Raw genomic sequence first — 27,903 nt, forward strand, 5'->3', positions numbered from 1 at the left:
TGAATCTAATAAAAATTTATATCTTAAAAAAAAACTAACGAATATACTCGATATACGATGGATGGGGTGATTGCGGTGATTGCGGTGATTGTTCTTATAAATGTCACATAAACATAGTGATTACCGTATTTGAGTTGAGAATTGAACACGAAAATATAAGCATAGAACCAATAAACACATTTTAAACATTTTTGAAATAGATTCTACCCTTAACTATTTTAGTTTAATAAAATAAATAAATCATTTAAATTAACTGCGTTAGGGATAAAGGACATAACTTGCAAGGGTTTGCAAACATTGAGTACGTTTTCTGTAATTGTTGAAGACAAAGGACACAGTTTGCAATAAGTGACATACATAACGGACGATTTTTGTAATTTACTCTATTTTAAAATATTATATATATTATCTTCTATATGAATTGTTTAAATTTATATTAAATTTAATTGTATAATTATCTTTTAATTGATATTAATTATCTATAAAAATAGATGGCTTGAATGAATGACATTTGTCCAAAACTTGGTTTCTTTTATTATAGTAAATAGATATATAGAGTAAGGTTAACATACAAAAAGCCTTATCATACATCACGTAGGAGACAATGGTAACCGTTGGATCAGGGGTATAATCACGCATGGGACCACATAATCACACATGGGACCACATAATCACGCATGGGACTATAATCACGCACGTTCTATGATAGTAACGCACGTTGTATTTTTTGTCATATATGTTAATGTAGATTAAGCCTTGAAGTACATTATACTTTCTCTCTCTCTCTCTCTCTCCATATATATATATATATAATTTTGGTCGAGCTGTGAGTTAAGATATCCTGCTCCACCTATCATGTGTCTTCTATCCAAGGTATTATATATATTCATCTTTGTTTACTCTTCTTGTCTTGTTCTAGTATTTCATCTTTGTTTGGTCAGATCATTTTTATATCAGATTGGTGTTACACCCGACTTAAAAACCTCAATTTATCCCTATAGTTCGTATACATATAATAAAAACTTAATCATTATTGTTTGCATCAAGTGTTTTTAGATAAGCGTAACCCATCTTTGCTTCTTGATTCACACTCACTGTAGGTCCTCTTTACTATGTGGCTTGGTGGATTACCTTGTGAGTTATCCTTTACTATGCACTTTTAATTTTCTGTTATATATTTTCTCTTTTGATTGCATATAATTTCTTGCGTATTTATTGTCTATTGGTTTAGAACGAATCCCTAGTGACTCTAATAACATGCCTGTGATTACTATTAAATTGAAAGTTAATGAAAATTATTCTATGTGGGCAAGCGCAATGAAATTAACATTAGAAGTTAGGGTAAAGATCAAATAGGAAGTTTATTTTGGCTAGGAAGTATAGGAAGTAATCTTAGCCGTTCATCATATTTTTTTAAATTTTTGTACGCGGTGGCATTTTCGTCTTTTTACATTATCATATCTTCGTTCTAATTCAATTACAGATTCTGTTACTTCTTTTCTTAGTTCATCACTCTCATAACATAATTGAAGGTTCTGTAACCCTAAATCACCGTCGATTACAAATTCATCTCTTTTCAAACATTAATCTTGTATCGTTCGTCAATTCGATAACTTCAATGTCTTCTTCAAACTCTGCTGGTATGTTTAGCTTCAATTCGGAGTAAAATTTTGTTATTTTTTCTGAATTTCTTTGTTTTACGTTTTATAATTCGTGGTTCTGTAAGTAATATTTGATTTTTCATAAGTTTAATAGTTATTGTTGTATAATTAAACATAATTTGTTTGTTTTTTTTCTTCATCATTTATTGCGTTTTAGTGAAGAGTTGCGTTTTATGATATTAATTAAATTGTATGAATATAAAACTTTTATTTTTATGTTATATAAAGCTTTAACTGTCTATAACTGTTATTGTTGTACAATGTTTTGTTTATTCATCATTTTATGCGTTTTACTGAATGTATTGCGTTTTATGATTTTTTAGATAATAGTTCATATACAAACCTTAAAGGTTTGTATTTCATATATTATTTTTAACTTATTTTTATGATTTAATATTAAACACATTATTATATAGGATGTATTGCGTTTTATGATTATTTGTTAAGTGTTTCAGATCATATGATGCGTTTTACTGAAGCTGTTGCTTTTTATGCTTTTTATCCATATTAGTCTATATATAAACTTTAAATGTTTGAATTTTAAATTTTTATTAATATATTTTTTGGTTTATCAATAAAAACATTATTATGTAAGATGAATTGCGTTTTAAAGTTTTTTTTAATTGTTTCAGATAACATTTCCAAGTGGGAGGAACGTGTATGCATAAACAGTGGAAGAAAGTTTTTCAAACCTAAAGTCAGTGGATCCATTACACCTGCTGTTGGAATGTTTTTTAAGTCATTTGATGAGGCTTTTGCGTTTTATCAGAGATATGCACTTGCTGCAGGTTTTTCTGCAAGAAAAAATACCTCTTGGACAAATGGTGATGGTTTAGTGAAAATAAGATATATTGTCTGTTCAAAAGAAGGATTTCATGTTAGCAAAGAAATAGATTCTGGTTCAGTTGAGAATAGTAAAAAGATTGTTAGACGTAATAGAGGTTCAAAAAGAGTTGGATGCAATGCTCATGTGAAATTAATATTAGAGAACAATAATATGTATAAAATCTACTACTTTGAAGAAGAACATAATCATATCTTTGTGGAAGATGAAGATATTCATTTCTTGCCGGCTGCACGAAGTATCGATTATGTGAAAGAAAGTTTTATATCTGGATTGTCAGCAATCAATATTGGACCTGTTAAAGCATTCAATATTATGAAAACAATGTATGGTGGTTTTGGTGAAGTTGGTGCTAGTAAAGTTGATTGTAAGAATTATAGAAGGGATTTGAATCTTTATATCGGAGAGTATGATGCAGAAATGGTAGTTAGGCGTCTTATTAGGAAGAAAGAATGCTGTCCGGGTTTCACATGTGATTATGTTATTGGTGAAGATAGAAGATTGAAAGGGCTTTTCTGGGCTGATGAGCAATCAAAAAAAAATTATACAGTTTTTGGTGACATATTGGTTTTGATGCTACTTATAAATCAAACAAGTAAGTTTTTTTTCATTTATTGCGTTATATATTCTATTGCGTTATACATTCTGTTCTAATTTCTAATGCTTTTTTAATTTGTTTTTTATGCAGGTATGATTTGGTTTTTGTTCCATTTACTGGTATTGATAATCATTATAGGAATGTCACATTTGGTGGTGCATTACTTGGTTCGGAGACTGCAGATTCTTATAGATGGCTTTTAAGGTGTTTTGTTAATGCTTTTGGAAGTGAGCCTAAAGTTGTTGTTACTGATCAAGATGCTGCAATGAAGAGAGCTATTAAGGATGTACTTTCAAGAAGTAGGCATAGGTTATGTATGTGGCACATATGGGAGAAATTGAAGACAAAGGTATTAACTGCGTTTTATGATATAACAAACTGAAATTTTAATTGTTTTATTATTGCGTTTTATGTATTATACAATAAGATCACCAAATATTTTTATCAATAGAATTACAAAACAATTGCGTTTTACCATCAATTCATTATGTTTATCATTTTCAATATATTGTTTTTAAATTATTGCGTTTTATGTTTTATAATATTATTACTTTTTTATTCAGGTTGGTCCTGTTTTGTCTGCAAACACTGATTTTAATACAAGAATGACTCATGTTGTTTGGAATGATACTATTAGTCCAGAAGATTTTGAAACTGAGTGGCATTCAATAATGTCTACTTTTGGATTGGAAAATCATGAGTGGTTAAAAGATATGTACGATCTTCGATTTGACTGGATTCCTGCTTATTACCATGGAGAGGATTTGGCTGGTCTTATGCGTACTACTTCGAGATGTGAAAGCGAGAATTACTTCTTTGGTCAGATTTGCAATCCAAGATGTACACTTGTTGAATTTTTCACTCATTTTGAGACTGCAATGGATATTCAAAGGCATGAGCATAGGAGGAATGATCATGATACAAGGTATATTGAGTCTAAGCCCTGGAGTGACTTTGTATTGGAGAAACAAGCATCAGAAATATACACCAAAACAATTTTTAAGGATATTCAGATTGAAATTGATGCTGCCATTACAAAGTGTATGTCAAAGTCTCTTGATATTGTGGGTGATGTTCAATATTTTGAAATAAAGGATTTCAGACAGCCATGCACATCTTTTTTGAAGGTATTTTTTAAATTTATATATTTTTAAATATCTATTGCGTTTTATTATTCCATCATTCATTGCGTTTTATCATTATATGAAAATATAGTTTTATCTGTATTATAATTAAGATTCATTGCGTTTTATATTTAATTTCACTAATTTTATATAGCTTTTTAATCTTATTTACAGGTGCAATACAGCAAACAAGAAGATGGATTAACAATAAGTTGTTCTTGCAAACGGTTTGAACAATTTGGTATATTATGCCGGCATATATTTTACGTTTTACGGTATGATGATATAAATGAGTTTCCTAGAAGATATGTTCATAGAAGATGGATGAGAGATGTTGTTTCTGTTGGATCAAATCATTCAAATATTCGGTTTGATGAAATTGGTAGGAATAGTGAAATTGATAAAGTTTATAGAGAAATCGTTGTTGCAAATGAGTATGTGGTTAATAGGCTGGTTGGCGATATAGATGAGTTGTGTCGTTACAGGGATCATATTAAAAGTTATATTGATAAAGCGGATGAGGTTATGGTTGCTGCGCCGCCTCCTAGTCGCAAAGAAAGATTTGCTGAAATTGGAGGGAACATAGAAAAATCAGATTCTATTATTCGTGTGCCGATCAAAACAAGGACCAAAGGATGCGGTGTACAAAAAAGGATCAAGTCAAATCGTGAGATTGCAATTCAGAAATCATCAAAGATCCAGAAATCGTGCCGTGTATGTGGTGAAAAAGGACATAACAGTCGCACATGTAAAGATAAGGTTTCTTCTAATGCTATAGGTTCTAGCAATGCAATGTAATTATGTATAGAAATTCTGACAAAATCAGATATCAATAAGTAAAAAAAAATTTGTCATTGCGTTTTATGATGTATATGTTTCATCTCATTTTATTACTGAGTTTTATAATATCCATCATATTTATCAGTATGTTTTGGTTAATTGCATTTTATCATACCAACAATATATTGTAATTGCGTTTTATACATGAACAATATAATTTAAATTGTATTTTTTGATTAATGCGTTTTATTGTAACATAGATCATAGAACAAATTAAACACGAAATGATGACAACACTAAGATTCCAAAAGGGATTTCAAAATCACATGACAGCTTTTTTTGGAAAGTTGCGTTTTATGATAACAGTATATTGTTATTCCGTTTTATAGATAGAACAATATACTTTAATATGTTTTTTTTTTATTATTGCGTTTTATTGTAACACATATTAAACATAAAATTAAACAAGAAATTCAAGTAGATATAATAAACATTGCGTTATATAGATAATGATAGTTCTAAACAAAGATGATTTTTTCAAGCAACAAAAATAACAAAAATAACTAGCATGATCAGCTTCATGGATCAAAGTTTGTTTCTTCATCGGATGAAAACCCTAAGCTTCCATCAGGGATTTCTTCATCACTTTCAGATTCAACCCAAAGTTCAACCTGTGAGAGTACTGCGTTTTGAAGCTTCTCTGCAAATTTGCTAGCAGAGTTGTTGATGATTGGTATTTCGGATAACTGCTTCAAAAAACTTATATCCTCACTGGTAGATATGTCCTTTGGGTCATACATCTGCACCTCACCATCGTCCCAAGTCACTGAAACTTTGAAAGTTTCTTCAATGAACTCCCAAGATGTAACCTGGGCATCTTCAGTTTCTGTTTGATTCGGATTACCATATCTTTTGTGTAGAATTCTGAACAGTGCGGCTGTTTGATCTGTGTAACAAGAAGGTGGTATACCTATTTCGTTCATCCTTTTCAAAACATTTTCATTGCAGTTTTGAAGGACAGAAGCAACGGAATGGTATTTTATTTTTTTTCCATCAAGGAATTGAAGAAAGAAATTGCCTCTTTTAACCCACCAAACTGATAGTTGTTGATTATCCATTTTAGGGTTTGTGTGTGTTGGGTATTTTGGTGTTTTTTGGTGTATGATGAGAGAAATGTGAAAATAGTTTAGGGTTTCTGTTCTTATATAATCTACTGGTAGAGGAATTTGAATCAATTTGTCTTAATAATAATAATGATTATTTTTTATTTTTTTCTTTTAATTGATATTTCCATCATATATACAGTATTTATATCAGGAATCTAAAAGGCTTTTTAAGGCTTTTGGTCTAATCATTTCTTGTCATTAAGATATCAGTTTATTTTATTTGTTTTTTGTATTTTATAAATTTAAAAAAAAAAATCAATGCGTTATAAATATATTGCGTTATATGTTTGGAAAAGAATAATTAGAAAAAATATTGCGTTTTATAGTTTTTAGCATTTTAATACATTGTAATAATTTAAAAAGACAATAGCATATATTAAAATGTTGCGTTTTATAAATTTTATATAATTGTATAAATTGTTTACAAAATAATGATTTAATATTTTTAAATGATACATATTGCGTTTTAAGATAACAAAAAAATAACTGATATTTTAAAATAAAAAACATTGCGTTTTATAGTAAGTAGAATTTTTAACTCAAAGTAACTAGCATGATCAAGAAAATAATGATTTATATAAAAACCAAGATAAATGAAAAAACATTGCGTTTTATAATAAGTATCATTTCAAAATCAAAGTAAACCAGCAAGAGCAAGCCTGTCTTTAATCCTATCTAAACTAGTTTCATAAGATTGTTTTTTAAGTTTCGCACTGAGGTCTCGAAACGTCTTTGAGTCTTCAATAACATAATCTCTTTGTTCGTTGATTTCGTGCAATAATATCTTTGCGATGAACTTTCTTCTTAAATCTTCAAGTTGTGCGGTCTGCTTGTTGACTGGTTTTTTGTTTTTAACCTTCTTGATATTTGCAGGTACTTCATATTCCACGTTAAACCCACAATCCCATTTTTCGACCGGTTCTCCTTTATAACATTCCATATGACGCATTGTGAATATACCACAATCAATGCCATTATGTTGTGTCCTCCATTTCATCTGCATTCTAACAGGGATTATTCCCTTTATATCATCTGCTTTTTCATGTCCAACAGATTTAAGGTAAGCTGCCAAAGCATCCCTCTATAGAAAAAAAAAACAAAAAACAAAACAAAAAGATTAGGTGGTTTATATTTGTGTTTTAAAAGGATAATTAAGAATACTTACTGTATTTTCAGGGACATTTCCATATTTAGATTCATTTGTTTCTTCTTTCGCACTGTTGTCAATGATGAATATTTGTTTCTCTTCAAGATTGAAAGATATAACAAAGAAATGCTGTATATGGAGAATCGGGACAAGGATAATTTTAAAATCCTTTATGCTTTTTAGCTTTGCACCTTGAAGAATTTTTTCTATGTTCATTGTGAATGCTTTTATCATCTTTCCTTTATTTTCAGATTCTTCCTTGTCACAATTTGGTAAAGCCTGTATAAAATAGAACAAATTAACATATTATTGCGTTTTATGAAGGTAAATAAACATAGAGCTGCGTTTTATGAAGTTAATAAAACATACAGCTGCGTTTTATAAAACATCATTCAAACAAAGAAATCATTGCGTTTTATTAAAGAAATAAAAATTCTATTGCGTTTTATAAAACATAATTCAATCAAACTTCAAAATTCTTCATTATACGAATAAGAAAAATTGCGTTTTAAATATCATACCAGCATTCGAATAGTACAGAAAAATCGTGGAGATTTGTTGTCTTTTGATCTTCTTTTTTCTTCTTCATTCAAAATATAAGACCAACAATTGATTACTTCTCCGGTGATTTCCAATCCTGGCCTCATTGTTTCAGCAGCATATCTATATAGAAATGCATGTTCTTTAATTTCAAAGAGAATATCCCTGCAAAAAAAATATAATAATAATAATTAAATTATAATATTTTGATTTTTGTTTTTTTGTTTTAGTGTATATAAATGAATTTTTACATCATTTCTCCTTTTGCATGGAACGCATATCCCGATATGTTGTTTTCGTGTGCTGTTCTTGATTCCTTCATTGCTACTTGTCTTAGATAATATGGTGAACAAAATACTTCAGGAACATTTTTCTCTCGATCTGGTCGTACCATCTTTGTGATTATTTCTTCTGTTTTGCTTATATCAGTTGTTGGTTGTTCTTGATGAACTGATTTTGCAGGTGTTTTATACTGATCTTCTTGTGGGTGTAGGAATGATGTGTTTTGAAGTAGATCACTGATTTCCTTTTCAGTATCCTGTTCTTCAATTCTATCAAACATTGTTTGTATTCCAGTAATTTGAACATCTTGTTCGATTGTTTTTTTTTTCAGATTCCGCTTGAATTTCGGTTTGTTCACCGTGTCCAGTAGCATCAACTTCAACTTCATTTTCATCAACATTTGAAGGCAACTGAGAAATTTTCAAATCAAAGGATGGTACCTCATCATCATTAAATTTCTTTAGATTTGATTTTTTTTCTTCTTCATCTGTCTTTTTGATAATCTCCAACATTAATGATGGAGTTTCTTCGCTAAATGATGATTGTACCATTGAAGGTTTTTCAATGTGTGTTTGCAGAACAGATGCAGGTTCATTCTCACTGATTGTTTCTGGATTGGATGATTGAACTAGAGGTGAGCTATCCTCATTGTGTTTTGTATCATCATCATTGCGTTTTACAATCAATGGTGTTGAAATGATTTGATTTTCAGTGCCTTCATTTTGGCTCAAATTTAGAAATCTTGATGGTGTTTCAATCATAGTTGAATCAATATTAACTTTCTGGTGCTTTTTTGCTTGATGGTGGAATTTTTCAATCAATGACACCCATTCGTTAACTTTGTTATGAAGAGCTTCACTCGTTGGATTTTCCTCCACAATCTCATCTATGCGTGATTGAATGCTTTCGAAAACTTCTTCAATTCCTTTAAAATGTTGATCCAAAGCAGTCACAAGATATTCTTCATGTGATTTTTTATCTTTAATGTTCTTCATATTTTCATCGCCACTTTTTGTTGAATGAATGTCAGAAAGACCTTCACTTTGATTTTGTGATGGTATGAAATTACGCAGTCGGCTTTGACTGTCTACCCACATTTTATCTTTATTTCCTACTGATGGTTTAATGAAGAATTGCCCCCATGATCCTCCACTTTCTGTATTTGTTTTCTCAGTTTCATTTGTTATAATTTGGCTGTTTTGAACATTCTCTTGATTCTCTTGATCAATCCAGTCTGTTGCAGCTTTAAGTAAGGAGATTGGTTGTTCTTCAGCATCGTCTTCATGTTTTTCTTCAGATTCATCTTCAAAAATTTCTTCGTTTTCATTCTCGGATTCACTTGGATAAACATAAAATTCATTCTTTTCATCTTTCTTTTTTTGTTTAGTCTTTCTGACTTTTTTAACTTTATCATTTACAAGACATCTGCCGTCATTTTGTGCAGCAATTTCCAATTCATCTTCAAATTCTTGTAATGTTGTAGAATCAATTTTATCAAGTGAGAACTCTTCAGTGTTTTCAGTATCATCAAATCCTTGTTTTTTGTATGCATATAGTATCTGTATGATTCATTGCGTTTTAGATAAATAATAAATTCATAATTTGTTGCGTTTTAAAATATAAATCATTGTAAACAAATTAAAAAACTATTGTTTTGTAACTTTAAATATATTGCGTTTTACAAAAACATTGCGTTTTACTCAAGCAAAGAAGAGTTTTAAAGAAACAAATAACTTAAATAAACAAAAATGAAAGATAATTGCGTTTTAAAATATACATTGCGTTTTATAAAGTGAGAACTCTTCAGTGTTTTCAGTATCATCAAATCCTTGTTTTTTGTATGCATATAGTATCTGTATGATTCATTGCGTTTTAGATAAATAATAAATTCATAATTTGTTGCGTTTTAAAATATAAATCATTGTAAACAAATTAAAAAACTATTGTTTTGTAACTTTAAATATATTGCGTTTTACAAAAACATTGCGTTTTACTCAAGCAAAGAAGAGTTTTAAAGAAACAAATAACTTAAATAAACAAAAATGAAAGATAATTGCGTTTTAAAATATACATTGCGTTTTATAAAGTCTAGTTTTAAACAAACAAATAATATAAACAAGCAGCCTAAACAAACATTCAGCAAATATGTAGCAATAATGAAAGATCAGATTTCATACCGCTAACAATGCAATAGGTCCATTGAAGAGCTTCTCATTTCCAGGCCATTGTCTTCTTGTACGCTTTAAAACGGTCAGCATATATTCACACCAATTAAAATTTTGGGTTTTTTTGTCACTTTTCATTGATGGCAGGAATCTTTGATTAACATTACTACTCTGCATTGCCTCCGCCATGATCGTAAAAAAAATAACCAAAAAATTCAGTTTGAACAATCTTCCAAGCTCATTTCTTGATTTTAAATAAGTAATCAAGTTGTGCGCATACATTCTTTGCAAAATATCTTTGGGGAATTGACCGCGCCAGAATTTAATTATAAGATCAGTGTCTTTTGGTCTCAGTTTTTCCACAATCTCTGTTTTTCCATTTGGTATTTGAAATACCTTTTGGATGAATTCAGCTGTGATCTTAATCTTTTCATCTCCAATATTTATCTCATCATTTTCAGCATCAAAGTTTTTTACCAGCCAATAACCGAATTTCCGTGGAACTGAATGCAGCTTGAATTTTAGTATGCTCTCAAACCCTATTTCTCTAACAACATTCCTTTGCTCTTTTGACAAACCTTCAATATAATCTTTTAGATTATTGACTGCACATCTAATGTTAATTTTTTTTCCGTCGTAATCATAATATGGTTGTTGTTCTGGTTGTTCTTTTGTTTTATCTTTCCTCTGTGATCTCTTTGGTTTTGATTCTGCCTTTTCCTTCTTTTGATTTTTTGTCAGGTTAACTCTTGGTTGTGGATCAACAAAATCATCATCTGATACAATGAATTGTGTTAAAAACATATATTTTTTTCATGAAATATGTTAAATGCGTTTTATGTTACCTGAATTTACTTGTTGTTGATTGGAAGTATGCAGAACAATTGCTCGACTAGATTTTTCATCCATTGAATCAGAAACTGTTTCTTCTGATGATTCTATCACCACTTTCTTTCTTCGCCTTTTTTGTTTTTCCTGTTGTTGTTTTTCCTCTTGTTTTTTAACTTTAAATAGAATAATGAAACAATGTCAATTAACAAATTTATGATAAAACGCATTAGCTAACACCATAAAGTTAAAAGCAGTGATTCACAGGTTTAAGATAAAACGCAATACTTTACATCATATTATTTAACAAACCAAATTAACATTACATAATCTCATTTGTTTTTTATGATTTATTAATGTAAAACGCATTAGTCAACAATGTCAATTAACAAATTTATGATAAAACTCTCTAGCTAACACCATAAAGATAAAAAGCAGTGATTCACACAGGTTTAAGATAAAACGCAATACTTTACATCATATTATTTAACACACCAAATTAACATTAAATAATCTCATTTTGTTTTTTATGATTTATTAATGTAAAACGCATTAGTCAACAATGTCAATTAAGAAATTAATGATAAAACGCATTAGCTAACACTATAAAGATAAAAAGCAGTAATTCACAGGTTTAAGATAAAACGCAATACTTTACATCATATTATTTAACACACCAAATTAACATTACATAATCTCATTTTGTTTTTTTATTTATATTAATATAAAACGCAATAGTTAACAACACATGTATCTCAGCAAATTCAAAGATAAAACGCAATGTAGTAAAATTCGATTACAATTATCATAATAATAATCTCATTGTTTCTGCAAATTTATTTAGGTAAAACGCATTAATTCACAATATATAAATCCCGTAAGAAGCATTAGTATCTTAGATCATAGTTTTAACATAAAACGCAATATAGTCTGTGGTAACAAAAATGTAAAGATAGGGGATAATATTACTCATTAACTATTTTTCGGAACGGATATGATATATTAGGTCTATTGTACTTCATAAAACGTAACATGAATTCAGTTAAAGAGCAAAAAATAGATAAATATACCATTGTCTGAAATATCTTTGCGTTTTCTAGTTCTTTGTTGTTTGATTGTTGATTTTCGGCTAATATTTTCTTGTTCATCAATGTTCTCTTCAGCTGTTGATGTTTTTAGCTTCTTTGATGATTTAGGGTTTTCAGAGACTGATTTGTTTTGAGTAACTCGAATGTAAACCTTCAAATTATCTCTCGACGACGCCATGAACTTCAATGGAGTATGATTTTCTCAAATTTCTGTATGTGTTTGATCGTTCAATGGAAGTGTAAAACGTAATGCACTTTGTTTCGAAGCGTTTCTGTGTATAATCAACGGCGGTTATTTTGAAATTTGACGATAATACCCCTGAAACTCCGGAGAGCGTGTTTAAATGACAGTTTTTAATTTGATTTTGATCTTGACCGTATATTGTGCAATTGGACGGTTATGATTACTTCCTATCCTTCCTAGCGAAATAAACTTCCTATTATATCTCCACCCTTAGAAGTTATTGTTTAAATAGTTTACAAATGGAATATGTGTAATCAAGTGAAGATGAAACTCTTGCTAGACAATAGGATAGGTGTAATTCAATTGTATTATCTTGGATTTTAAACTTTGGTCCATAGAATGGGTCAAGTTCTTTTTATATTAGCGTCCGAGGTTTGGCAATATTTAAAATAATCATATAATAAAGTAGATGGAATAGTTGTTTTTAACATTTATAAAAAAATATATATATTTAAGGTAAAGTGAGAGTTCTATATCTGAATGCTATCACAATATTACACTCTACTTTTTATGTATAAATGGCCGGTATATGACATGGACTTAAAAGATTACGGTATAAAAGCCCAAGTAAGGGTAAATGAAATTTCAAGGCCCATGAGGGCAAATTAATAAAAGAGTAAATTACACAGATTGTCCTTTAATTACACCCTAAATTGCAGTCCCTGCCCTTTCCCTTTAATTTGTGCATTCCATGTCCTTTAAATAACAAATTTGCACACTCCTTGTCCTTTTCTCCAAACCCCATCCAACAACCCAGTTAAATGCACCCATGTGCATCTCACATGATGGGTAAAAATGTAAAATCACCTCCCACCTACCTTTAAAAACCCCATCAGTCTTCTTCCTCCTCACATAAATTAGGGTTTCGAAATTCTTCATCAGATTATAACAGTTCCTCACATAAATTCCGTTTCCTCTTCAAACTATAAACACGAAATCATGGTATTTTGCAGATGTGGAAAAGCAGCGACTCTTAAGACATCTTGTACTTCAAAGAACCCAGGGAGAAGGTTTTATGGATGCCCTAGATGTGGATTCATCTGCTGGTTTGATACGGCGGTTTGGGAAAGATCACAAGGTGGAACAGCAGCGACTCTTAACAACCAACGCTTAACATCTAAAGTCGAAACATTACAAGTTGCAAATATGAACCTGTACAGGATGTTGATCATGAGTTGGGTGTTTCTGATCATGAGTTGGGTTGTTTTCATTGTGTTTGCTCTTTTTTTCTTAATGTAATGTGATGTAAAGTTAGTATGCTACTCTGCTTTGTAATGTGCAGGTCTATGTTTAGTTGGTTTCGTCTATGTTTAGTTGGTTTCGTCTATGTTTAGTTGGAAGTGTTTTGTAATTTGTAAGTTGCAAGTCGATTAATGCAAGTTGGTTATCAAATCTTTTGTACAATATGATGCGCCTGTAACTATACTTCACTAAACATACGAGTAAGTTGACCAAAAAAGCAAAAAAGCCAAACCAAAAAAGCAAATAACCTGCTGCACAAACCAAAATAACCTGCTGCACAAACCAAATAACCTGCTGCACAAACCAAAAAGCCCAAACTATAAACCAAACCAACCTAAACTATCTAACCCTTCACTGCACAAACCAAAAGGCAAGCAAATAACCTGCTGCACAAACCAAAATAACCTGCTGCACAAACCAAAAAGCCCAAACTATAAACCAAACCAACCTAAACTATCTAACCCTTCACTGCACAAACCAAAAGGCAAACCATACACAACTGATAACATAAACCTGCAATTCGCTTGCTTAACAACTGATAACATAACTAACATCATAAAATTCTAACTTAACAAAAGACAAAGGTTTACCATCCAAACATTTCAAACATTTAAACAAAACATAAAAACCATAGTTTTAAGTCCAACAAACTATCAAACTTCCTAGGATGCCTCCTGTCCCTTGCATGTTCTGCGATTGTGCCCTGTTTTGCCACACTTCAAACAGTTCTTCGTGGTTCCCTTCTTTGTCAGTCTTCCATCTTTTGTTGACTCCTCCAACTCCAGGGCTGACCTCTTTCTTGCCTTTTTTGGCCTACCAATAGGCTTGTGATGGTTTGGTGGTGTTAAAGTGGTAGGGACATTAGACTTAGGCCACAAAGTCCTCCCATTGATTGGATACACCTTATACTTGTACACTTGTTTCCACCTATCCATTGTGTACACTGGATGGACAAATGTCTCAGGTAGTTCTGTTCCTTTCCCACCATACATATTCTTGTTCCATATTGAAGCCACAACATGTTTGCACGGCATCCCTGTGATCTCCCATTTCCTACATGTACATGTTCTACTTTTTAAATCCACCACAACACCAAATCCAGCAGGGCCTCTAACTTGATAATGGTCTTCCCCATTCCACATGACTGAACACCTACTAGCTTGTAACTTAATCTCCTCAAACTTCTTGTGAGCATATGGTGTCAACAGTCCATCACAGTTGTCCATAACTCTAAGCACATTCACAATCCTTCTCATGAGATACTCCCTGATGTACTCCAAAAGTGTGATAATAGGTTTGTCTCTTGCATCCATTATCCTTGAGTTAAAAACTTCACACATGTTGTTTAACAACACATCTGATAGTGCCCTACCTGTTGCATGATAACAGATCAGTCAACATTGACAATGTTAATTATTATAGTGTAGATATTTACCTGAGAAGTGTGATCTTGACCAATGTTGTGGTGGGATATCAGACAACCATAGTTGTGCTTCAGCATTGAATGCCTTCAAGGATTGCATGTTTTGTTCAAAGTACTCAACAGTGCTTGATGTTGCTAACTTCCATAAGTTATCTTTGTATTCTTTTCCTTTGAATCTCAACTTCATATTCTCATGAATATGTCTTAGGCAAAACCTGTGTTCAGCACATGGGAACACCTTCTGCAGTGCTGGGATTATGCCCTGTAATAACACATTAAGTGCACTATACAAACAAGTAACATTTTATGAAGGTAAAGTTTGAAAACAGTAAGTAATATTGGACTGACCTTTTGCCTGTCACTAATGAAGGTAAAGTTTGAATTAGACTCCAATTCCAGATCTTTACCAAGGCACTGAAGGAACCATGTCCAAGAATTCAAGGTTTCTGCCTCAACTACTGCATAGGCTAAGGGGTATATCCCATTGTTAGGGTCAACACCAACAGCACTAAGAACCTGACCAGGGTATGGACCCTTTATAAAAGCTCCATCCAGACCCAACAACTCTCTACCAATTGCTTTAAACCCCTGCTTCAGTGACCCTAGACACACATAAATTCTTTTGAACTTTCTGGTCACAGACCTGTGATCTGCACATGGTTCTACCTCAATTTGAACTGTAGTACCTGGATTTGTCTTGTAAAGTTCACAGATGTAATCCCTTAGAACACTGTATTGTGCTTGATAATCACCATGAAGTTGGTCAAGTGCCTTTGTTTTTGCTCTGAAAGCTTTCATTCTTGAAACCTCTACCTCGTATTTCCTTTGAAACTAATCCTGAAGTGCCTTCACAGGAATATTAGGATTTTCTACAATTTAGTCTTTTAGTTGCTTACAAAGAAAAGTAGAGGTGCAATGATACACAGATCTGGTTCGGAGACACTTGTGCTAAGGGATGCCAGCCTAACATCATCCTTGGATTTTTCCTAATGATCTCAACACCATCCAGTCCATCAACAACTTCAGCAATCCTACTTTTTGCAGGGGAATAGAAATATGTATGCACATTTGTTACTTCAAACTCAGTGTAAACATGCATGGTCTTAAAATCAGTTGTGTACTTGCAAAAGTCAATAACATCTAAGTCACTACCTAGAGCACGAAGGCCAAATCCTAGTTCCTGATTAGGTATCTTATAATGATAATACCTAATAACATCTGTTGCATACCCTAACTTTTTCAATACCAAATCCAACTCATGAACAGAGAAAAAGTCAGGATCTAACTGATCAACATAGTTGTGCTTACCCTCCACATACTCAAAGTTTGGAAACTTAGTGAAACAACCACCATGATGTAGCTTTATAGCGAACAAATGGGGAAAACGCCCTGAAATTAAATAAAAGTATAAATTTTTCAGAAATTCAACAGCCAAACATATATTGTTAATGGAAATTGAGAAAATGCAACTCACTGTAGTAATCTTCAACCGTTTCTTGATCAACGTTTGCACGAATAGACCACCTTGGTCGCAGTTCGTAAGAGTCCGTCATTGCATTTGAGATTTGATTAGGGTTTCTAATGTATTGGGATGATCGTGTGAAGTGAAGGGTTTTGAGAGTGTGTTATGTGAGGAAGAAGACTGATGGGGTTTTTAAAGGTAGGTGGGAGGTGATTTTACATTTTTACCCATCATGTGAGATGCACATGGGTGCATTTAACTGGGTTGTTGGATGGGGTTTGGAGAAAAGGACAAGGAGTGTGCAAATTTGTTATTTAAAGGACATGGAATGCACAAATTAAAGGGAAAGGGCAGGGACTGCAATTTAGGGTGTAATTAAAGGACAATCTGTGTAATTTACTCTTAATAAAATTGTATCACGTATGAAGAACCCTAATATGGAATGGTCTAGATCAAGCATCTTAGTTGCAAAACTTTCCACCCCAAGCTGGAGAGAAAAGGTTAGAAATAGAAACCTTAGATCGAATCCAAAGTTTCACGGGTTGTGTGTTGTGCCTTTAGGATTCACATTCTTAAGTCGGTTTCACCGTGTGAGATTGAAAACAACTTGTTTCATTGTGTTGTCTCGCAGGTTTTGAAGTATTCTAGCTTAGGTTAGCATTTCGAAAAAAAAGGTGAGAAACACATTAAAGTTAAATGTTTTTTATGAATAAAGCTTGTAATGATGTTATGAATTGATTCTAACACATTTCCTAATACAAAAAAAAACAAAAAAAAAACCTTAGCAACTTGATGTTAAACAAGCCGGGATCTGATCACAACCACCATTGTTGCATTCTAGAGTTTCCATGTACATTTCGCATACAACATTTCGTTATTTTAGAACGGCGAAAAGTTATATGAACGAAATTTTAATATGGAAGAAAGTTAATGTAATGAAAAGCATGTACAACGAAATGCCTTGATGTGCGAAACGTTATGGTCAATGAAATGCTAGTGTAACAAAATGTATGATGTATATTAAAATTTTGTTCGAATAATAGTTACATTTCTCTTACATATTCACCTGCGAAGAGTCTTATATTTTATTGAGACTTGGGAAGGAAAAGTTGATGTTAGATTTCATGTGAATCATTAAACAGATTGAATAAGCATTCAAGGTTCAGATTGTACATGGCTAACAATAAGAAGCCACATGCCCTTCTTTTGCTATTTTGGGTTCATATGCATGCTATCTTAAATGTTCATTGTGGTGACTACAGATAGTACATGTTTACGACTGATGTTATATGATTGTTTTAATTGTAAACGATTGATGTCTAGCATTTGTTGCTAGAGTTCTTGATGGAACCTGTGAGGGCAACATTATTGCAAAAAATGATGGAGTCTAATGTTATAAGCCTGCTTGGCTTTGTGATGAGTAGTTAATGGTGAAACTTGCTTCACAATTTGATGTTTATATTGATGATTGATGTTGACATGCCAGATCGATATTTAGTACAATTTTATACGATTTATCAAAAGATTTCTCTTAACATGTTAACTCGATGTTTTTAACCCAAATTAGAACTCACTCGGCGTAGTTGGGTTTAAACATGCATGTTAGGTTGACAGGTATAAGATAGAATGTCCCTCGACATGGATTGAAGGCTACCTCACTTCGAAGTCTGCCATCCTAGACACTTTAGTAGACCCTGAATGTTATGTTAATACTTTGATGACTTGATGTATTGGATATTGGGATGTTTTTCTGCTACTTAAGCATGCCCTTTATCAGTTTAAGAAGTATATTTTGATGTTGGAACCCAATTGTGAGGTCTCTCAGGTTTGGAGTGTTACACAACGGCTAAATGCTATCTGGAAGCAAGTAAACTCAATTATTCAGTTACCATCTTGTACCTGTCTGGCCTCAAAATATTTTAATGACTTTAATTATCTAATAAAGCTTATGTAATTGTCCATGGGTCTTGATGATACTTATCAACCCGTTAGAACAAATTTGTTTAGTAGAGATTAACTACACATCGTTAAAAGTGTTTTTTCAATCATTTAAGGGGAAGAGTCAAGTACAAATGTATCTTCAAAAAGTCATAACTCATAATGTTGGCTTTATTTCAAAATCAAATTAGTCCTATGTGTTAGGTCCAAAGTTTTATGCTTATCTTTATTATGATCTTTTATGTTTGTATTTGGTTTAGATTAGCATTTTGGGCTTGGGCCAGGCCATGTGAACCAATAGGGTAGAGGCTCCTATAAATAGTCTTATTAGATTGTTAGTAGTAGAGCTCTCCCATAGTGTCACCATGTAATCCCCAAAGGAGAACCTTGTACCCGACAATCCTAGGGATTGTGTGCAAGGTTCTCGAAGATCGTACCAGACGGTTCGTTGAAACCGTGTGCGATCTAATCAGCGACACCAAGTTTCGTAATGAAAAATCTCTTTTTGTTCTTGCCGTTTTGATCTTACTTTCCGCGTTCGATCGAACCGTAGAGTGATATCACGAGTTTTTCGGGACCTAACAAGTGGTATCAGAGCGATTGAAGTCTTTCAAAGGCTCGGTTTTGATATCACTCGAAGAACATCGAGAAGATATTTTCCACAAGTGTCGGGGGATGAATGTTTGTAAATGAAAGATCTCCGGTTTAAAAGATTTGATATTCATTCACAGGTTTGAAAATATAAAGATCTGCTGTTTTGTTTTAGATTATAAGATCTCGGTTCATGAGATTCAACTTGCAGTTTATGAGTTTTGAACAGTCTTCGGTTCATGGAATCTGGTACATTTTGGTCACCGGAGGTGAGTTATGAAGGTCCGTTGATGATGGTGTCGGCTCGACGACAGCTGAGTAAAGCGAGATCAGAGGTTAGAAAGTTGGTTGTCGGAGACGATGACCATTATAGAGGTCCGAAGAAGATGAACACTAATCGGCGTTTGTACGGTGGTTGTCGGAAACGGAGAAGATGGTCGATGTAGATGGAGGTTGCAGGTTGAAGGTAATGAAGGTAGATGAGGATGAAAGACGACCGGAGACGACAATCGGAGTTCGGTGTTCGGTGTTCGGAGTGAGGTAGTGACGGAGGTTGTGGTTTCTGGTTATCGGAGAATACGGTGACGGCGGTGGTTGTAACGATGACGGATGAAAGTTGAAAGAAACGAATTCGTGAACGGGGTCGGTGATGATGATATGATGATTCGGATGTGTTTCGAGTGATAGGCAGTTGTTGATGATGAACGTCGGAGTCGACGACGGTTACGAGATATGAAGATATGGAGCGATGATCATGAAAAGCTGATGATGATGATGTCACAACATCCTCAGCAAAAGAATGTTGTCGGCTGTTGTTGATAATACTTGATATTTCCGATGAAAGATCAATGAATGGGACGACGGTGCTGACATCAGCAGGTCAAGAGAATGTTGGGGAATGTTTGTGGCGGCTGCACATGAGTCACATCAAAATTCTCTAAAAACCCTATTAACTTTGAGCCATTGGATGATTGTTGATCTACGAATTTTGTGGGACTTTTGGCGATGTGTAGCTGGTAGCTTCTATGCTACTGATTTAATTTGGGTCAAATAGAATGGAGCCCAGGTATGTAATATTGCAAGCCCAGCAGTTCTCAAATACTTTATGTCCAAAAGCTACAAATAGAATTGGCCCACTGTAATTTCGATTTGCTAAAAAAAAAAAAAGAACATGGCCCACCTGATGTTTGAAAGTTGCTGATAAGGTTGTCGCACATATCTCTTGGTATTTTGGGCCATTTTTTGGTCTTTTATGAACTTGGGCAGTTGATTGAAGTTGCATTGCTTTATGGGTCACAATTAATTCTTATATTTCGGATGATGGGTGACGGTTGGGCCACATCAGATGACTAGATGGTAATTTTGTTTTCGGGCAACAAATGAAAGTGCCACATTTTGAATCATTTTTATTCGAGACCAACAAGGTATTTTTGTGCAACTTGAATACCAGACGGATCATTTTGAACCCGTGTGTTCTTGTTAGTGAATCAATACATTTGCATTCGAGATAACACGTCTGATCCGACATCATCCGAGACACACTTCAACTTATCCGAGACCTGATCCGAGCTACATCATTTTTCATCCGACATCGTCCGACATCCAAGATACTTGTGTCTCATCCGAGATCGTCTAAACCGTAATGAAGATAGCATAAAACTAGGGGGAGATTGTTAGGTCCAAAGTTTTATGCTTATCTTTATTATGATCTTTTATGTTTGTATTTGGTTTAGATTAGCATTTTGGGCTTGGGCTAGGCCATGTGGGCCAATAGGGTAGAGGCTCCTATAAATAGTCTTATTAGATTGTTAGTAGTAGAGCTCTCCCATAGTGTCACCATGTAATCCCCAAAGGAGAACCTTGTACCCGACAATCCTAGGGATTGTGTGCAAGGTTCTCGAAGATCGTACCAGACGGTTCGTTGAAACCGTGTGCGATCTAATCAGCGACACTTTGATTTGTATTGAATATTTCTTTTTGTTCTTGTCGGTTTTATCTTACTTTCCGCATTCGATCGAACCGCTGAGTGATATCACGGGTTTTTCGGGACTAACACTATGACAATAAAAAGAAGTTTAATAGAGATTCTAGTTCAAGATTCACTCATGATTCAGACCTATTCATTTTTTGAAAGAACTGTTCAAGGAAAAAGTAATCCCCTCACCCACTACCGGTTGATCCTTAGACCTGCCTCATCTTCTTCCATCAATTAAATAGATTCTTAGATCTTGTTTATGAGATTAAGAAAAAGAACTTTCTTTCTATTCTAATTTTTATGTATACTAAATTATTAAGCTTTTTATATTTCTTTTTCTTTCTTAGAAAAGAGATAGTTTCCATTTTTTTTACTTCACTTCAATACTTGATACAATAACAATATTCAATAAATAGGAGACTGGAAATGAGAGTATTAGCATCCATTCTTCGTACGATTGTCGGAACAAAAATATTGGATGCAACGAAATGAAATTTTTTTTGTACATCAAGCCGCGTTCTGATAATTATATATCTAAATAGAAACATTATATTATATAGATATAAATTAATCTTGATCCTGTAATCAAAGAAAGATATTGAATTATAATCTTGTGACCGAGAATAAATGGTTCTCTGTGAAGGAACAAAATGACAATTTATTCCTATAGAACAAGACGATTGAATTGGAAATATCGACAAATTCTTGCGGAGTCTAAAGAAATGAAAATAAATAAAAGGGGTCAACTTGTTCCAACTTCATCTCTATTGAATTTGAATATCATAATAGCGGATATAGTCATATTTCAATGGGTCAGGTCCACTTATTTTTCCTTTATTTATTTCTAATCTTTACAATGGATTTCGTTGGCCTAGTTGAAAGTACGAAGATTTAGTGATACAACAGATGATTTATCATGATTCGTGATAACTAATATATTATAACTCACCGAGGGCTTACGCGTTACCATAGGATTACTCGACCATTGAGTTAAATAAAGGGCTTAATTTATTGGTTAAATATAAATTAAATAAAAAATGTACGTCATGTCTCACTCCATGCCCCATCATATTCAAAACCGCTCCTTTTAGACCTTGAAAGTAAAATCTGACAGCACTGATGTGGCTGCTACATGATGTTTTGTACCCTTCATGCCCTTCTGTCACACCCCAACCGATGGCGGAAACATCGGGGTGCGAGCACTAGGCGTTCAGATTGCTCACGAGATTTCCATAACACTATTGTTTCAATATAGATTAACAGATTTCATGCAAATTGTTCTAACAAACGTCATCACAAGTATCACATTACAACCAAATCATAAATTGTTCAAATTGTTCAAATTGTTCAAATGTCTAAATTAACTAAGCGATGTTTCTAGGCATCTCCTAGCTTGATTTTCCAAGTGTTCCAGAGCATCCTATCAGCCTGCAACATGTATTAAAGTATCAATACAAAAGTATTGGCGAGTATACAAGTTTGATAATAGAATAATAGGTTAAAAGCAACTCATATCCACGATGTAAGTAATAAAAATAGTTTCAGCCGTGCTAGTGTCGCAATCCACGCAGCGATAGCCCAAGTATCCCGATGCTTTAGTGTTTACCCAAGACTCAAGGTAAATTAGAATCCTCCTAACAATACCCCCTGAGAATAATGGGAGAGGTGCACCCCCTATAGCGCTACTATTGTTAAGGCGGAACTACACACGCTGGATTAAACGTCACATAGCACAAAATAGAATACTAGAATGCACAAGTTTTCACATACACGTAGGACAGAGTTTAGTTTGCAAAGTCTCAAGTATTGTAGTTTATAGAATACATGTTACATCCCAAAAGTTTAAAGTAAAAAGGGATCGAGTATACTCACAGTGATTGCTTAACAGTCGCAATTGTTATTGGATCAAAGGGAACTCTTTTTAGAATTAGCCTGATTAGATTACAATAGGATAAGAGTCGGGCAGAAAAACGATATTGCACAAGGTGTCGGAAACAGTCACTAGATCGGATGGCTGTCCGATCGGATGGCTATCCGATCAGATTGCCAGTCGGTCGGGTGACATGTGTGAAATGAATGACTGTCCGATCGGACGGCTGTCCGATCGGGTGGCTTAGTGTGAGGGTGGAATGAATGACTGTCCGATCGGACGGCTGTCCGATCGGGTGGTCATCCGATTCAAGTGTCAATGTTTAAGAATATAGTTTAAGGGTTCTGGTTATCTTGATCGGGTGGCTGCTCGATCGGGCGGCTGTCCGATCGGGTTGCCACTCTATTGAGATCTCCAAAACTCCAAGTTTCTGAAAAGTTACCAAATGTTGGAAGGTTTCAAAGTTCCAAGGTTGCAAGGCAAGTGTCACTTAATCGGGTGGCTGTCCGATCGGGTTGCCGCTCGATCGGGCGAACCTCGTTCCCTTAACCATTTTGTAAAATTTTCTAAGTTTAACGATGACGGCATGGTACGTATTGAGACAATGGTAAACTCATCGGCACACAGTCGTTCTGATCGGGTGGGAACCACGCCATTCCGATCAGTTAACTGTCTGCGATAGTTTTTATGTCAGAATGCATATTTCGGCTATCATTCTCCGGTAGAATTCATTTCTAAGCCGACTCTAGACTAATAATCAAGTCTATAGTCCGTTCAGAATCGAACCTCGCCGATTGAGAGTAAAAGTTTGAAGAAAAGATGAAGAAACTTAAATTTTGTTATGAAAATCTTAGATCTAGCTTAGATTTGATGAAAACTACATGGAATCCCTTAGATCTCAGCTAGATCTTACCAAGAATGACCTCATATAGCAGTTTGTACAAACCACCATGATGACATCATCCTTAACATCTCAGATCTGAGAGATTTCACGGTGAAAAGTGTGATTTTAAAGGTGAATCACATAGAGAATGAAGTGTAGATCAAGAAAGTACAAAGATCTAGTCTAAAACGTACCGAAATCGCCAAGAAATGGAGAAAATGTAGTGTGCGTGCGTCTGGTCGAACAGGGCTGTCACATCAGGGAATAAAGTGATGTGACAGGCCTATTTATAGTGTGGAGGGGACTTGAGGCGGTGTAGTATAGATAGGGTGGTGACCCGATCGGGTGGTCATCCGATCGGGTGGTAATCTGATCGGGTGGCAATCCGATCGGATTGCCACTTTGGCCAATCCAACCTTTCCGCGTTCCCGTCTTTGATTCGTTTTACGAGTTAGATTAAGCGTTGCGTATTATTTAGTAATAGAATAACTAGATTATATCGTAAACATCAAAAGTTCCAAAGATTAATAGATTCCGCCGGTGACAAGGCTCCAGTCTCTCGTTCAACCAAGAATTAAGTTTCACGAGTCTAAAGAGTCAAGCACCAAATAGATTTAGACATTCCAAACATAGATTTAGGCATTCCATCATAGATTTAGACATTCCAACATAGATTTAGGCATTTCAAATATAGAGTTAGGCATTCCAAGCATTTAGATATAGACATTCCACACGTAGATTTAGGCATTTCAAGTATATATCATAGACTTCCACATAGCTTGGGAGCTAGAATGACAAATAGACAAACTTTAGGGACTAATCTTGACAAAATTCTAAAGTTTAGGGACGCTGGGCGTTACACCTTCCCACACCATACATGGAGTCTTAAAATGCATATTGTCATCTCATAGTCACACGACACGACGCTTAATAACTTTCTAAAACAATCCAATCAATACCACAAACCTCCCTAGCTCCTTACATTTCTGGTTGACCATTTACTTTTATATATTTTTCTTAAAATTTCTGGTTGACCATTTACTTTTATATATTGTTTCTTAAAACCACTTTATCTTTTTAAGATCAGATTTACTTTTAATATCATATAAACAAATATAATATAACTAAAACTTAATTTATATACTATTTAGTCTATTGATTAAAACATTACATAATATATCACTATATCTAAGAAAACGTCAAAAAAAAACATTTTCAACCACCCTATAGCGACGACAACAATTGCAACAACTGGTTCAACTTACAAAGGAAAAGAAAAAGTTGAGAAGACCCCTGTAGCGACGACATGTAGCCACTACAGCAAATAGAGATGACAAATGGGCTTTGTAGTGATGCCAATTGTCGTTGTTGTAGGCTTCGACTGTTGTATTGTATGTGCAACCCTCCTACCCAAAATCTTTCAACCAGTCATACCGGCATAGTCAAAGTTTGGTCTTGTGATTGTTGAATCAGTTCTGTTTTAAACATAATTGGAAACATGAAAACATACCTGTTACAGCAGACAGTGCAGTGGAGAATCCAGTGAGAGATGATGCCATCGAGTTCATGTTTGTCACTGTGATCTGGTTCCTCCTTAGAGTGTAAACTAATGATGGTGATGATGAAAACCGAAAGGGTATCGGTTATGGAGAGGGAGGCGATTTTGATGTTAAGATAATTAGGTTATGTGTCTAACCTTAGAACCTCTACATGAGGCTCCTTATATATGCACCCAAGAGGAAACCTAATTAGTTAATAAGGGTAATATGGTCCATAAAAAATTACCAACTAATTATTTAATAGGTTGTTATATATTTTGATATATATTATGTAAATAGTTATAATGGCTACTAGATTAAATGTTAAATCATAATATATTTAATCTTACAGCTATCCCCACCATGTTTTGAAAACTATCTAGATGTTAAGGACATGTTAAACTAGTATCATATATTAAATGTTTTAAAGCACGCATAGTACCAACATTGTCACACCCCGATTACCACGTGTATCACCGGTGGGCCCGGTGGGGGATTACCGTGACGTAGTTGGCAACAATATAGTCAAACCACACAATTATATGAATGCACAGCGGAAGCATAAAGATAAATATAATTCAACCTTTTGAATGTAATATCAAATGTATTATAGAAGTCGAATTGTATCCACAGGGGATCATAAATAAAATAAAATATTGTTCAGTCAGATACAGCATCAAGTTTGCGAGACTATTCGTGATGCTAGGAAGCTATTACCAGCCAAATTTCGTGTAGTACCTGCACTTAATCTTTTGGGGAAAATACGTTAGTTTACACTGGTAAATACGTTCAACTGACACATTTGAAAATGTTTATTAAAATTGATTTGAATGCACGAGGCACAAACTCTTTTATAACTTGGGAAAATTATTAAAATCTTGTGAACGAATTACATGTCCTTTTATTCGTTCAGTAGCCCGGATCCTGTCCGGGTTAAAGATTAATAGACACACCACATTGCGTAAAACCGTAGTGTAAAAACCAACGGCTACGTCTTTTAATAATAATAATGTCGACATAATATACCGGGTGTACGCCTACACCGGGATGTCGAGGTCGTGGCCATTTCGTAAAATGATGCCAAGGATATCCGGGACAACGGTCATTAACCCCCCAAAGGCTTTTAAGTAACAAGACTGTTTAAATGAGCCGATCACATTATTCAATTAACCACCTAAGCGATGGAAGATATGATGCTCAATCAAGCGGTATTAATATACCGTATCCCAAGCCCGTATAAGGGAAAATAAGTTAAAAGTATTACCTTTGCAAGTATATTCCTTAATGGATTACGTCACAGATAGCTTTTACTGGGGCTCCTATTCTGGAACGAAGGTTTTAATTAACCTATTAGAATCCTAACGGGTCATTATATTAGCCGTAGCCTAGACCGGTCGGTTTCAAAAGATAGATATGGTTTAATCGCGCGAAGAGGCGAAAACCGAGAATGGAGTGTGATTCTGACCCAACAAGTTCAGAGACTTGTTTTATATGGGTTTAAAGTTCACACTCTGGATTTTAGGGTCAAAATAATATGGTTTGACCCATATCGGCTAATTTATGAAAACTAGTTCCATAAGCCGAACCGTGCGCGCAATAGGCGAAACGGTTAACCATGAGAGTCCTACGCTTGTTTCCTAAATCAATATGCCTTAAAGAGGTTGTGGTATCAGTAGGATACCTTCCGTGATGCCCGTAACGAGTTTTTGTTAATATATCGCCCCGTAGGGGTTTTTCGGTCATTTTAAAGACTTTTAAAGAGCTTTTCGAGTTCTACAGGAAATCTGAGTTTCCCGAACAGTATATAAAGTCTAAAATACTTTATTTATTATTTAAAATCAGTAGCAACTGGAATCGGGTCAAAAGACCTTGTAGAACTCAAGTTTTGGCCGAAAAGGGCATATTCGGTATTTACCGAACCGTAGCCATAACCGCAGGTTATGAGCAAGGTAAAAATTATTAAAAATCTTTAAAATTCCAAAAATATTATTTTATAACAGTGGGTAAAAGTTTTGGTGACGAAATCTTGGTTTAGATAGGCGTTATGCTAATTGCGCCGTTTATTACAAAAGTTTACTTTAATTGCGCTATTTAGCATAACTCCCATTCTAGACCTCGGATTGACGTGAAACTTTAAGGACATGCTTATAATTTAGTAAGCAAGGTTATGGTCCGTTCACGTGTCCGAAATACTCGTTTTATTTTAAAAAGGGCGTTACGGTCAACTTTTAGGCGATTAACGGAAATGCGTAAAAGACTCGGACAAACAATGAACCGGTCACAGAGGGTTATACCATCATGTAACCTGGTCCTAAGAGAGTCCTAAGGCATATCTATACCTCACTAAAACGGGTCAGAACTGAAGTCAAAGTAAAAGTCAAACTTTTGCGACATTCGGCTCCGAACCGGTTCAATATAGCAAATGGTCGATTCAAACGAGCGTAAACAAGTTTATATACTTAATATCATGTTTTATGAGTGTCTAAACAGGTTGCATATCATTTATATCATAGA

The 27,903-nt window shown here is 33.9% G+C and overlaps 4 protein-coding genes across 4 annotated transcripts; 1 reads left to right on the forward strand and 3 right to left on the reverse strand.

Annotated features, from left to right (window-relative positions):
- Positions 1-1,618: 1,618 nt before the first annotated feature.
- On the forward strand, positions 1,619-5,091 carry LOC110943729 (protein FAR1-RELATED SEQUENCE 5-like). The gene is made up of 5 exons (XM_022185464.2): positions 1,619-1,640; positions 2,294-3,104; positions 3,194-3,452; positions 3,667-4,230; positions 4,402-5,091. The coding sequence occupies exons 1-5, from the start codon at positions 1,619-1,621 to the stop codon at positions 5,023-5,025; spliced, it is 2,280 nt and encodes a 759-aa protein (XP_022041156.1). The 3' UTR covers positions 5,026-5,091.
- A 3,323-nt stretch (positions 5,092-8,414) lies between these two features.
- LOC118485022 lies at positions 8,415-12,401 on the reverse strand. The gene is made up of 4 exons (XM_035981232.1): positions 12,206-12,401; positions 11,153-11,311; positions 10,320-11,083; positions 8,415-9,701 (listed from the first exon to the last, which is right to left on the reverse strand). Exons 1-4 carry the CDS (start codon positions 12,399-12,401, stop codon positions 8,415-8,417), a joined length of 2,406 nt encoding a protein of 801 aa, XP_035837125.1.
- A 1,889-nt stretch (positions 12,402-14,290) lies between these two features.
- On the reverse strand, positions 14,291-15,950 carry LOC110939250. The gene is made up of 3 exons (XM_022180989.2): positions 15,481-15,950; positions 15,145-15,394; positions 14,291-15,081 (listed from the first exon to the last, which is right to left on the reverse strand). Exons 1-3 carry the CDS (start codon positions 15,928-15,930, stop codon positions 14,372-14,374), a joined length of 1,410 nt encoding a protein of 469 aa, XP_022036681.1. The 5' UTR covers positions 15,931-15,950; the 3' UTR covers positions 14,291-14,371.
- Positions 15,951-16,024: 74 nt separating this feature from the next.
- LOC110943730 lies at positions 16,025-16,737 on the reverse strand. The gene is made up of 2 exons (XM_022185465.1): positions 16,607-16,737; positions 16,025-16,521 (listed from the first exon to the last, which is right to left on the reverse strand). Exons 1-2 carry the CDS (start codon positions 16,683-16,685, stop codon positions 16,025-16,027), a joined length of 576 nt encoding a protein of 191 aa, XP_022041157.1. The 5' UTR covers positions 16,686-16,737.
- Between the last annotated feature and the right edge of the window lie 11,166 nt (positions 16,738-27,903).

The sequence above is a fragment of the Helianthus annuus genome, chromosome 12, assembly GCF_002127325.2.
Source record: "Helianthus annuus cultivar XRQ/B chromosome 12, HanXRQr2.0-SUNRISE, whole genome shotgun sequence".
Taxonomy (NCBI): Eukaryota; Viridiplantae; Streptophyta; class Magnoliopsida; order Asterales; family Asteraceae; genus Helianthus; species Helianthus annuus.